We start from the raw sequence: 11,955 nt of genomic DNA on the forward strand, positions 1-11,955 counted from the left end.
ACTATTAAAGATCGACATCCTTACGGGAGTTTGCATTCTTGATTTATGAAACATTTATCTAATAAATAATCATGAATTTAATAATATATGAGCCAAATATAATTTATGTTAATAATAGTAAATTTATATCAATTGTTTGATAATGTCACCGTTTTTTAATTACCTCCGGGCCCTTTTTATACCGCCGAAAATTTGCCGAGGATTGACAGTCTTTATTAGTATTTCGTCGGTGGATTTGATGACAAGTCGACACAAGTTGACACGAGTGTCGTTCTATCCTTGTTGACATTCAGAGAGTGACAAAGATAGAAAGACAGACACTTATGTTGACTTGTATCGGTTGTGTTACCAAATGGAAAGCATCCAGTATCTCGTCGACAATAAAGATATATTTATAATTGAGAAAAAGTGAAGTCTCTAGCAGAGGTTCCCTACAGAGGTTATCACAGGAATTTGATCCAAATTCAACGCAGGATACTGTGATCTTTTTTTAGATCGGAAAACCAAATAGGGGAATAAGAAGAAGAAAACAAGGACATGGATCATACGCTTCATGCGTAACTCAAAACCCATAAACAATTATAGCTGGATAATGACATCACTGGTTGTTATATCGATTGTTGGCAAGTTGAAATTCAAAACTGTTAAAATCTTAAATTGGCTCTGTTAGAAAACCAAATGTCTGAAGAAACTGTTGAGAGGCCCACGAGACAACTATACAAACAATTCGCAATAAGGACACGCGTGCGAATGTCAGAACAACCTGAGAAAGATGTCAACATTTTTTTTTTAATAGTTGGAGTGTTACTTATACTTGCTTTGGCCGTTCTAACTGTTTTACATTTTTTACATTAATATTAAAGATGTGAAATATGCCGATAAAAAGAAGGAAGCTTGAAATTATGATCCACTTGTCATGTTGACCGGTGAAACTTACAAGAGAGATTGATGTTTAATGCTTGCGTAAATTCTTATTGTATTATTAATGTCTATATGCATAAAGGAATATAATTTATGTATCATGTGTATACATATATATAATTGATATATTTATGACAGTGTGATATTAAAGTTGTGATATAATCAAACGCAGTTTTTTAGGTAATAAATTATGAACCTGTTTACATATAAGAATAATTTTTTTCTAACAAATTATTTCTATATTATTTTTCTTCTATATTAATAGATCTACTTTAAGAGAGAAAAAGAGGATTAGAGTTCGAAATTTTAGGTTATATCGTGATTATTGTTGAATTCAAATTTAACAAAATGACGTCGATATTTTGTATGCGAACTGGCTTTGTTGTAAGCCGAACATTTCTTTTACCCAATATTCTTGGGAGAAGTTATGTGACATACATACAAGGTCAATCCCCTGAACCTCGTGTGCGAGAATACTTCTATTATATTGATCATCAAGGCATGGTATTTTTCATTTTATCTATTGAAACTTCAGTTTTTCACTGATGAAACATTTTCTCAGATTTTTTTCATAATTTTTCAGAATTTTAAAGTGAATTTCAACATTTTTCAGAATTTCTATATATTATATTTTTTTTTAAATAATTTCTAAATAATTATTTATGTTTGTCACAGTTGTTCCTGGATGATGTCCGCATAAGGAATTTTACCTCCTGCTTTAAAGGTATATATCAATGTTTATCAACTGAAAAGTATTTTTTTTATGCGTGTTGCAAATTGTTGCAGACAAAAAATTTCTGGCATTCTTCTTCAAGCGCCTAAGGAAAAACAATACCGAACGTTACACAGACGACTTTCCATTCTTGTCAATTTGTGGTGTAGAGAGAAATTATGTGAGATGTGACGATTTGCCATTGGTCTTTACGAAGGTGATTCAAAAGCATAACGTGGAAACTGGTGCAGAAGAGGACTGGTTTAGTTATGCGCATGCAGATGACTTATTGATGGTAATTCTGCAGAATCAGTTATATGTAGCTATATATTAGTTTTATCTTTGAATAAACTATGTAATAATTTATCTAATAAATAAACGAGTAAGAGAGTAAGTAAAATTAAAAGCTTAATCGAAAAATGAAACAATCCAACCATAGTAAAATTTTAACCGAGTTTTACTGATGCTATAATAACCATTAAATTTGCCGCAGGTGCAGTTTGAGCCACAAAGATTATTTATGAACATTAAAACGGGAAGAGTGTATCATCCTGCACCAGAGAAAGCGAGTGGGATCGGTTTAGTGAGATCTAATCTAGCTATTGAATTCAGCGCTTCGTTCAACTTTGAAAATGGCGAAGGAAACGCACCAACACATTTTGTGTGGAGAGACGAGCGATACCAACTCGATACCAAATGGTACAGAGACAAACTGTCATAAATAGTAAAATAAAAACAACGAAACTCTTTATAATTCGTAAATACATTGCGTAACTATAAAAAAGGAATTTTTCAATGACCTAAGCGTAAGCCTCGAGGCTTACTCAAATAAGCTTTAATGACTTACTCAAATAAGCTTTAATGGTTACCTCAATCATCCATCAAAAAAGTTATTAATAAAGAATTTATAAACAAGCGTGATCTGAAATCTGAATAAGATTAGGAATTCTACAAAAAATTATATATACATTTACTGTAAGTGCTGCAGACAAATGAAATCCCTGCATTTTCTACCCGAAAATATTCTATTCTAATCAAATCTAATCCTAATTTGAAATTGGGAAATCCCGTTCATTTACTTTGTATTTAATAATTTGCTCAGTCTTGATTTCAATAATATATTTAAACAATATTAAGAAACTTTTTTAGTCTGCATATGTCAGAATATATTTTTTTGAAGTTCTCCTTTTTTATAGTTTTATTAAAAAAAAGTATGTTTTTTATAAATCACACTTGTGTAAATATACATGAATTTATATATATGCTTATATATATACGTCTATATACATGTTTTTTTATATTTTAATATTTTCATCACTTTCACCTCTCTCATCACATATTAACATACACTTAGAAATGTTCTTAAATTTCATTAAATTTTACATAATTTGAACTTAATTTTATGACAGTACATTAAATTTAATATTAAGTGTAGTAAAAAGAAATCCATTATTTTTCCAATAGATGGCTTTAGTAATCTGTATCACGCGTAGACGAGATACAAATTATTAAAGCCATCTATTGGAAAAATAATGTATTTCTTTTTACTACATCCAATATATTTATAACTAAAAAGTATATTTGTGTACATATACATAAAATTTAATTTATTTTTTATGAAAATTTATGAAATTTAATGTACACGTCATTATATTTAATTTCGTTCATAACCACGAGTTTCATTTACATATAAAGGAAGCTCGTGGTTACATTTCTAACAGTGTATAGACGAAATGTCAAAAAGTCTAGCAGTACCATCGTCGGAAACTGTCATTGCTTTCTTCTCATCACTGAAAAGTTACAAAACATATTAAATATCACAGAGATCGTATTTTATACAGAAAATTTCAGAGAATTCTCTAATAAAGCCAGATGTTCAAAATATGATTTTCAAAAAATTGAAATAATTTTAATCGCACGAGAATATTGCTACACAAAACTATAAACGTTTATTAAAATTTACGATTTAATTCGAGTTATTTTTTTATATACATTTTAATAGCTGTTCGAATTTAAATAAGAAAAGTTTACTTCGTACAAATATAATAGGAACTAATATATCGAAATTAAGCTATCCGCAAAATTTTTTTCTGATATTAATAATTTTGTTTTATTTTTTCTCACGCAATTAATTAACACAAATTTGCTTGTTAATAGTTTACCTGGATATGCATACGTCATATAAGGCCCCTTTGTGCCCTGAGAATATTCGAAGGCAGTGACCTATTCTCGCATCAAAACATCTTAGTTTACCATCTAATCCCGATGTAAAAAATATCGATGCCTTAGTCCAAACTAATTTTGTGACACCTCCTTCTTGATCCATTTCGTGCCTAAGACTCTGGAGAGGATTGAAACTTAGAACTTGTTAATTCAAAAAGAAACTCTAGGTATAAAAATATAAAAAATAATACTTGTTTAAAAATATCCCATATGTAAATTTTTCCGTAAGTTTCACTCGTGACTGTTGCACTTGCAGCAGCAGGGAATGTAGGATCTTTACAAAAAGCCGCAATCTCTACATGATCATTATTATTGCCACGTCTATGCAAATCTTGAAGTACACAAATTACCTGAAAAATATTTCAATATCAAATTACTTTTAAGCTTACAAATCGAGATGTCGTATGGATCTGTACGAGAGCAATAAAATAAATAATCGTAATTAACAGATCTCTGGACTCGATTTCCCATCTCATACACAGATTATAATTTCGTAAAAGTTATTATTCTGTAAATAAATAGAGATTGATTTCATTTCATATTAAATTTAATTATTGAAAATAAGCCTGAGAAGAAGCCTCTAGGCTCCGATTTGAATCGCAGTTCATCGGTTTAAGCTACAAGTCAGCAAAAATTTTAAATAATCGATCAAAAAATTTTAATCTTTATATGGATAACATAAAATCCAATAATTTTATCAGAAATCATCTCTTTTCAAGTACAGGAAATACAGCAAAAAAATATGAATATAATGATACTACTCTTCCTATTGAGGAAAATATTGAGAAAATAAAGAATTTCTTGTACCTTGCCATTATGTACTGTGCTTAGTATAGTCTGGCTTTCCACTGATACCGAAATCAATAAATTATTATCCATGTAACAATCAAGAGCAATGATATTGCTTGAATGTCCATGTAATCGTGTTTGGTCAGGAGGAGTGGTGGATACTAGAGTGTTCGATTTTAAATCTATTACGTGAATCATACCATTTTCATATCCTATTGCGGCGCGTTTCCCTGCAAGATTTAAATTAGTATTTTGTTCTCTCTTGAATAAAAATAATATCTAAGCGTATACTCCTATCACATACCATCTGGAAGAATTATACCAGCCTCTGATTTAATACCGCTACCCTGTGCAAAGATTTTACAATCATCTGTTCGTGTTTTCAACATATAAACCTCCCCTGTTTCAACACCTGTTACTAAGATGTCACTGAAAGGATGCCACTTTATCCACTAGATAATAAAAAAAAGATTATTAATAAATTATTGTAGATGCTTGTGTTTAAAGGAAATACAGATTAAAAATTAAATTTTTTGTACTTCTTATTTTTTTTACTTTTTCTTTTAAATTATCGCTTTTCTTGAGACACGACTGAAAAGTACAGGTAATAAAATCAGGAATTAACAGATTTCAACTTATCAGAAATTATGTATACTAGAATATACAGTTTCTAATTAAAATCTGTTATTTCCTGTTCCTTATTGTTTATGCTTTTCAGTTGATCAAATCGTAATTAAATTATTTTATTTATTTATTTATTTAAATTATTATTTTTATTATTTTATGTGCAACTATAAAAAAGTTTTAATAATTATCTAAGAATGCTCACGTTAATATCGTTCATTAAGGCAGTTTCCCAGACACAAGTTTTGTCACTTATTCGCCACAATTTTATTTTGCCACGCATGTCGGCTGTGACTACATATTTGTCGTTGTAATTGAAATCAGAGAATATAACGCTATCGTTATGGCTATCATCAGTACTGAGAATACCTTCGCCTGTATTGGTGTTCCAGAGGTATCCTTTATCATCTTCGCCCCCTGTCGCCATTAAGTCACCATTCTTACTTAATGAGCAGCAAAATACGGCATGATCTGAAATCAATTTAAAGAGAGAGTTAATGACCATTAGTGACATGAGTCAATGAAAACTTTGTTCTTTCTTAGAAACTTTGTTCTCTCTTCCATGAATAATAAAAGATACTTTTCATCTGGTAACAAGTCAACACAAGTGTGATTTTGTCTTTGTTACTCATTGAATGCAAAAATAAAATGACAATTGCTGTCCATTATACCAAAACTCAGATAATTCTCAATTATATCATAACAGTTGCATGTTCCTTTAAATTCTGACAAGTGAGATTCAACTGAGTTTTTACTTAAAATCTGCACAAACTCAAGACTGTGTGCTTTACTGAGTCTTGTTAGCTCATATTAAGAGTGAGGTTTTTTTTTATAAATCTGGTGTTATACAATAACTTTATCGCGAAAGTAAATAAGCCATTATCTGAGTATGAAATACATAACTTTAAATTCAGTATCACTTGTATGATAAACAATTAATGTTTGCCTTGATTTCTGCCACTAAATAGAAAGCATCTAAAGACAGAATGATACTTGTGTCGACTTGTGTCACCAAATAGAAAGTATCTAATGCCTTGCATGTTAATCAACTTGTGTGGAGATAAAAGCTTTCTTACGAGACTTATGACCACGAAAGACGCGTATGGCATCATCCACGGTATCCTCCTGTATAAGATCCTCCGTCCGTGGATTTTCATTTTCATCCGATGAGCTCGAGCTCTCGAAAATCGGATCATTTAAATCAATAACCTCTTCAATATCATCTTCTACAATCATCTCGTCATCCACGAGATCTTCCACTTTAGCTGGAGACGGCGGCGTATGTTTGTCTTGCATCTATTGGAAAAATCACAATTAATCTGCTGTTTAAATGTATCGATTGCACCAACGTTATTTTGATTTTAAGTGAGATTTAAAACTCTTTCTGTCTTTATCTCTTTTTGGCTTTAAAATGAGACAGAGTTTTAAGTCTCGCTTAAAGTCAAAACATTGGTGCAACTGGTCCTAAAACAAAGCTAGTACTGACCATCACGAAATAAATGCGAGCGAGCGAGCGAATAAAAATATCTTTGACCTTCCTAAAGCCCTGTGGCACGCTAAAATGTTGGAGCACGTGTCCACAGCCCTCAAATAACACTGATAATCCGTGACATCGATTAGAACAGCCAGAATAGAACTTTATGGAACTGAAAGGAACTTTTCTGCAGTGTTTCTAAAGTGTAGTTCAGTGCAGTTACAATCGATAAAATAATACGGAAGTTTTGCCGGGAAGTTATCCCGGAAGTTTGTTGCGCGCTAACGCCCTCTCAACAAATTTGGCGGTTAAAATTTAGAATCTAGATGGGGTTATAAATTCTTGTTGTAATTCTAATTTTTTCCTTATTATAAAGATTATACGTAATGCGTCTTAATTTTAATGCAATGATCAAATGCAAATAATTGCAAATGTTGTAGCCTAGGGGCGATTCTATAACTCTAACGTGATAGTTATGTCATTGATGTCATTGATGTCATTGCGTAGATATTATGTAGAGTAAAAAAGCTGTGCAATGACATCAACAACTATCGTTAAGAGTTACAGAATTGTTACAGAATTGGTCCCGATATATTAAATATTTCTATACAGAAGAAATAGAAGAATGTACGTGCTATTCAACTTTTATTCAACAACTATATTAAGCTTATTTTCAAAGAAAACGACGCAACAAGCATCGCGTAACAAGTTTTCTGTACATATTTGAACTTTATATTAATATTTATATATATTAATATATATTATTTTATATATATATATATATATATATATATATATATATAGAGCACACATTCACACATTATACATAATGCTACTATAAAGTGATAATATGTTATATGTATAAATGATTGAACATATGTATGTACATACACACGAAACGAAACAAGACACAAATAAAATTTCACTCTCAAATTTCTCCAAAATAAAGAAAGACGAATTAAATAATTTTTTAAATTAAGGTAGTACACTCGCGAAAGAATTCAGTCAGAATTTTTCGAAATTGAAACTATATATTGTATTAGATTGAAGATTTTGACGATGTGCAATTACAATGAGATTGATCGTTTCAATAAATACAAGCAATTAAAAACTCACTTTTTATACATGTCGCCTATACAAAATTCATAAAAATGTCGCGTTTATTTTTGCAGGGTCTAAACTAACAGTGATATGTTAATAAAAAAACGAGCATGCGATGAAGGAACATGAAACGGATATTGTGAAAAAAATGTCAATTTTCTACCGTAATGCAATTTTTGATTTTGTTTGGCATAAGGAGGCGACTATGCGTCTGTATTCATTTTCTTTCCGCGTATATGTAGCTTTGGACATCATAATCAAAAATTCTTTCTTACTAACGGGAATGGAGGTATCGCCAATGTGCGCAATGGGAAACTTTTGGATGATATTGTCGCGAGTATACTATCTTAAAAAATTATATGGTAATATAACTTTAGTAATAGAGATACTGAAAAGTAGCTCTGAACTTTTCCAAATTTTTTTAAAAATCTAGAAAAAAGTTGAATTGAATGAAAAAGACTCAGATTACAGACGAAGACAGTAAAAATATGATTGCTGACGGAGGATTAATTTAGAATCTGAATTCGATAAAGATAACGCGCTTGTTGTACTTTCTACATAGTAGAAGATTATCTAATTAAAACTCGCTCAATTACGAACTGTAGTTCTTATTAAATGCCTAAATATTTCACTTCATTATTCCGCTTTCAATGACTTCTTTTCTTTTCTCTTGATAGGATTCTTTTTACAGTCATTATAAATATTATTGAGATCAAATGCAGCCTTTATATTGTCCTGAAAAATTAAAACAAATAAATAAGATAGAATTACATAAGCTAGAAGTTTAACAAATTAAATATGAATGACGACATACCAACGAGAATAGAAATTTAACAAGTTTCCCTTTATGATCCGCGTATGGACGTCGCTCTACTTCCTTGCCATCTTTAAAAAGTATCAGCGTTGGTAGCTGCTTGCTCGTGCTGGCGTCACTGACATGATATTTTGCCGCAGCATCGGGATGTCTTCCAACATCCACTTTACCGAATTTGAAGTTCTCCAATGCGTATCTAAATCATAATTATTTTTAATGTCAGTAAACATATCAAATATTCTCTCACAAAGAGAAAGAGATTAGATTATATATAGCCACGTTCAGCAGAATTTATTTTGTTTATTTTGTATTTGCTAGAAATTTTCTTTGTTGATATAGAGAACTATCCTGTAGATCTAAAAATATATTTAAAAAGTATATTTTTTAATATTTTTTTATATAGATTAATAATATTATTCATCCTGATTGTTTAATTGAAGAATAAGATAGTAATATTTGGAAATTAGTTATACCTAATATTTTATAAGGAGAAATAATCGAATAAATAATTAAAATTATGAATACAAATATATAATTAAATTAAATTAAATTAAGTTAAAGACTTTATACAATTTATAGATTGTATAGAAGTAATATTTTGCAAAAGTAAATAAAATATAAATATAGCGTGTAATTAGAAATTAAAGGTAATCCAATTAGCAAAGAAAATTTGCAACAGATGTAAAATAAACATTCTGCAGACTATAGTATATATTTAATTAAATCAACTTACTCTGCAGAGAGCTCAGAAAATATCGGTGCAAAGGTTACACAGGCTGGATTCCATGCAGTGTAAAACGCCACTAGCCAAACCACTCTGGTGTCACGTTGTAATTCCTCCTGCAGCCCATTGGCTCCACGTAAATAAATGACGTTCTCAGGCCCTTGATACATTGGTTCTGGCAATACTAATGCAAATACTGCATACAAAGTGTTATTAGATCGCTTATGACACAATGATCTATAATTCACGATGGTAAAGTGTTGGCCAACTGTTGTACTGTTTATGGAGAACAATTAAAATTAATTCTATCATATTCATGTGCTCAGTTACATACATTAGACTTTCCATAAACAATAACAAGTTAGCAGACATTTTGTCTATCGTGCTCCTGCCCATAGTCTTTTCTTACGTATAAAAATAAATGCATATAGAATGCCCATCCGCACGTCCGCGTAGAACCACAAGATCAAGTTTGCTCCTTTCGTATACATGAAACTGGACGTCAAGTAATTTATCATGGTCACGCTGCCAGTCTTTCTTGTCCTTATCATAACAACAGTTATGAGGAAAAAGAGAATCTGTGTCTCCCTCTAAAAACATGAGTACTTGTTAATGAAATAATCAAATGTTAATTCTCATCTGCAACTATGAAAACCTATGTTCTAGAATGTCCTGTTTAAAATATAAAACGTAAGTAAATCTCTGTCTTATAACGATAAAAGAAAGTTTTAAGTTTTATCTACAATTTGGAATCTCATGATATCAATCATACAGATTGTACAATAAACTAAAAATATTCGCTTTGAGTCTAAATGACTTAGGCTTGATTGCACCAACGTTATTTTGATTTTAAATGAGGCTTAAAACTCTTTGTCTTTGTCTCTTTTTCAGTTTTAAAACGAGACAAAAAAAGTTTTAAGTCAAACTAACGTTGGTGCCTACCGAGCTTTATTGCTATAATCAAGAGTTAAAATCAGGATTGTGTATTATGCATAAAATATAATAATCTACATCTATGTGTATACATACAGGGTGTTCATAAAAAGTAATATCAAACTTTAGGATATACTATGTAATACTTGTACAAATCAAAAAGCCTTGTATAACATAAACTATTCGAACTATTTTATATACCATTTATACAAATAATCCATGGATTATTAAAACCCTTATTCTTATCATTCATTCTTATCATATTCTTTATCATTACATTAGGCTTTTATTTTACATTTTTGATATTATTACTAGTCAGATATTATTACTAAATCAGTAATTGTAAAATTTAATCATTTCTTTCCATATTGTATTATCAAATTTATAATCTTATAATAACATATTATACGTTACTTATATTGTCTACATGAAAAAAAATTCGTGTAGTACAATGTAAACATTACAAAAAAATTTCGTGTAAACATGATCTCGAAGTGTAAGCATAACCTTGGTTAAAATCATATCGTCGACAAATTAGCATCACTTACCCCATCGAATTCGCAGCCGTCTTGAGCAAATATATAATTACAGACTACAGGAAGGCGTTTGGCGATGATGTAGGAGACACTGAGAAGGATATTTATCAAATAGTACGGTTTCACGAGCAACCTTAGATCCTTTTTGAACGACATTTCGCATAAGTCGAAATAAAGAGATAATTTGTACAATTAGTAGAATACAGAGTACCTGAGAGGTACTCGGTACACACTCGAAGTATTCTGACTAATTGACGTTAAACAACGATTATTGTACGATCTGTCTCGCAGATGTCTTCCTCCTGAATAATTCCTAAAGATGATCACTATCTCGCACATATGATGAGCGAGATGTCAGTGAAATTTATTCATGTCAACGAGTGGAAGATATGGCTCTGCAAGGAAAATTAAAAACGAGGCCACTGCAGATGCGACTAATTTCTATGTATTATTCTGCGGCGTGTAATGATATGTCAAGTATCAAATGTCAAATTTTACTCATGGTAACTTAGCTAATGGAAGATAGGTTCCATAATAAAGGACCGTTTACAATGGAGATAGCAAGCGGAGCAAGTCATAAGTCATAAGAAATTGACCAATCATAGTCGATTTATTCTCCTCACATTTTATTGTGATTGATCAATTTCGTATGACTTTCTCGTCGACTTATTGTCAAAGTTTGATTATTAACAGAGATGATAACTGCAGAGAAAAAAATTGTAATTTTCCTGCAATAGGATATTATAGCTTTACAAATATGCATATTTATTTATGGAACATTTATGTAATAAAAAATTATGAATTTAATAATGTATGAGCCAAATATTTATTAAAACTTAACAAAAAAAAAGAGCGTAAAACCACAGCACAAGATATTCTTTGTGATATTTAATATAATTAAATTCTTCTTTTTATGATTGTTCTGTGTATAAAATTCTAATATTATCCCAATCCAATTCATGCATCTCATTAACTTGGCATGACGAATTGTTAATCCTTATCAAATTGACTAGAAGGTATTAACGATAATATAATTTTTTAAATTAGAATCTGGAAATTCTTGTTCTACATAATTTGCAATATGATAATTGGTGCTGCAATCAC

The 11,955-nt window shown here is 30.5% G+C and overlaps 3 protein-coding genes across 4 annotated transcripts; 1 reads left to right on the forward strand and 2 right to left on the reverse strand.

Moving 5' to 3' along the window:
- The first annotated feature begins 226 nt into the window (after positions 1-226).
- On the forward strand, positions 227-4,304 carry LOC105154508 (UPF0598 protein CG30010). 2 transcript variants are annotated; one of them, XM_087407760.1, is made up of 6 exons: positions 227-1,101; positions 1,187-1,425; positions 1,597-1,645; positions 1,708-1,928; positions 2,127-2,332; positions 3,791-4,304. In XM_087407760.1, exons 2-6 carry the CDS (start codon positions 1,270-1,272, stop codon positions 3,816-3,818), a joined length of 660 nt encoding a protein of 219 aa, XP_087263886.1. In that variant the 5' UTR covers positions 227-1,101; positions 1,187-1,269; the 3' UTR covers positions 3,819-4,304. The 2 variants fall into 2 exon arrangements, with proteins under 2 accessions (XP_087263886.1, XP_011068389.1); XM_011070087.2 differs by lacking the exon at positions 3,791-4,304 and having other exon boundaries at positions 233-1,101; positions 2,127-2,915.
- LOC105154511 (angio-associated migratory cell protein) lies at positions 2,803-6,921 on the reverse strand. Its single transcript, XM_011070091.2, has 8 exons — positions 6,756-6,921; positions 6,346-6,565; positions 5,475-5,740; positions 4,950-5,097; positions 4,664-4,875; positions 4,048-4,206; positions 3,796-3,974; positions 2,803-3,423 (listed from the first exon to the last, which is right to left on the reverse strand). Exons 1-8 carry the CDS (start codon positions 6,756-6,758, stop codon positions 3,348-3,350), a joined length of 1,263 nt encoding a protein of 420 aa, XP_011068393.1. The 5' UTR covers positions 6,759-6,921; the 3' UTR covers positions 2,803-3,347.
- An 833-nt stretch (positions 6,922-7,754) lies between these two features.
- Positions 7,755-11,554, reverse strand: LOC105154512 (thioredoxin-related transmembrane protein 2 homolog). The gene is made up of 5 exons (XM_011070092.2): positions 10,864-11,554; positions 9,792-9,972; positions 9,392-9,578; positions 8,659-8,854; positions 7,755-8,579 (listed from the first exon to the last, which is right to left on the reverse strand). The coding sequence occupies exons 1-5, from the start codon at positions 11,005-11,007 to the stop codon at positions 8,481-8,483; spliced, it is 807 nt and encodes a 268-aa protein (XP_011068394.1). The 5' UTR covers positions 11,008-11,554; the 3' UTR covers positions 7,755-8,480.
- Between the last annotated feature and the right edge of the window lie 401 nt (positions 11,555-11,955).

Source organism: Acromyrmex echinatior, chromosome 7 (genome assembly GCF_024713525.1).
Source record: "Acromyrmex echinatior isolate Ae372 chromosome 7, ASM2471352v2, whole genome shotgun sequence".
Taxonomy (NCBI): Eukaryota; Metazoa; Arthropoda; class Insecta; order Hymenoptera; family Formicidae; genus Acromyrmex; species Acromyrmex echinatior.

Bases quoted from the DNA above. Each gene is read 5' to 3' on its own strand.
- LOC105154508 (XM_087407760.1), top strand. From the start codon at position 1,270: ATGACGTCGATATTTTGTATGCGAACTGGCTTTGTTGTAAGCCGAACA. The intron at 1,426-1,596 runs GTATTTTTCATT...TGTTTGTCACAG, and splicing joins ATATTGATCATCAAGGCATG to TTGTTCCTGGATGATGTCCG. The intron at 1,929-2,126 runs GTAATTCTGCAG...AATTTGCCGCAG, and splicing joins ATGCAGATGACTTATTGATG to GTGCAGTTTGAGCCACAAAG.
- LOC105154511 (XM_011070091.2), bottom strand. The intron at 4,207-4,663 runs GTACAAGAAATT...AATATTTTTCAG, and splicing joins GCACAGTACATAATGGCAAG to GTAATTTGTGTACTTCAAGA. The intron at 3,424-3,795 runs GTAAACTATTAA...GTAACTTTTCAG, and splicing joins TATGACGTATGCATATCCAG to TGATGAGAAGAAAGCAATGA.
- LOC105154512 (XM_011070092.2), bottom strand. From the start codon at position 11,007: ATGTCGTTCAAAAAGGATCTAAGGTTGCTCGTGAAACCGTACTATTTG. The intron at 9,579-9,791 runs GTAAGAAAAGAC...CTTTGTATGCAG, and splicing joins ATATGCATTTATTTTTATAC to TATTTGCATTAGTATTGCCA. The intron at 8,855-9,391 runs GTAAGTTGATTT...ATTATGATTTAG, and splicing joins TTTTCTGAGCTCTCTGCAGA to ATACGCATTGGAGAACTTCA.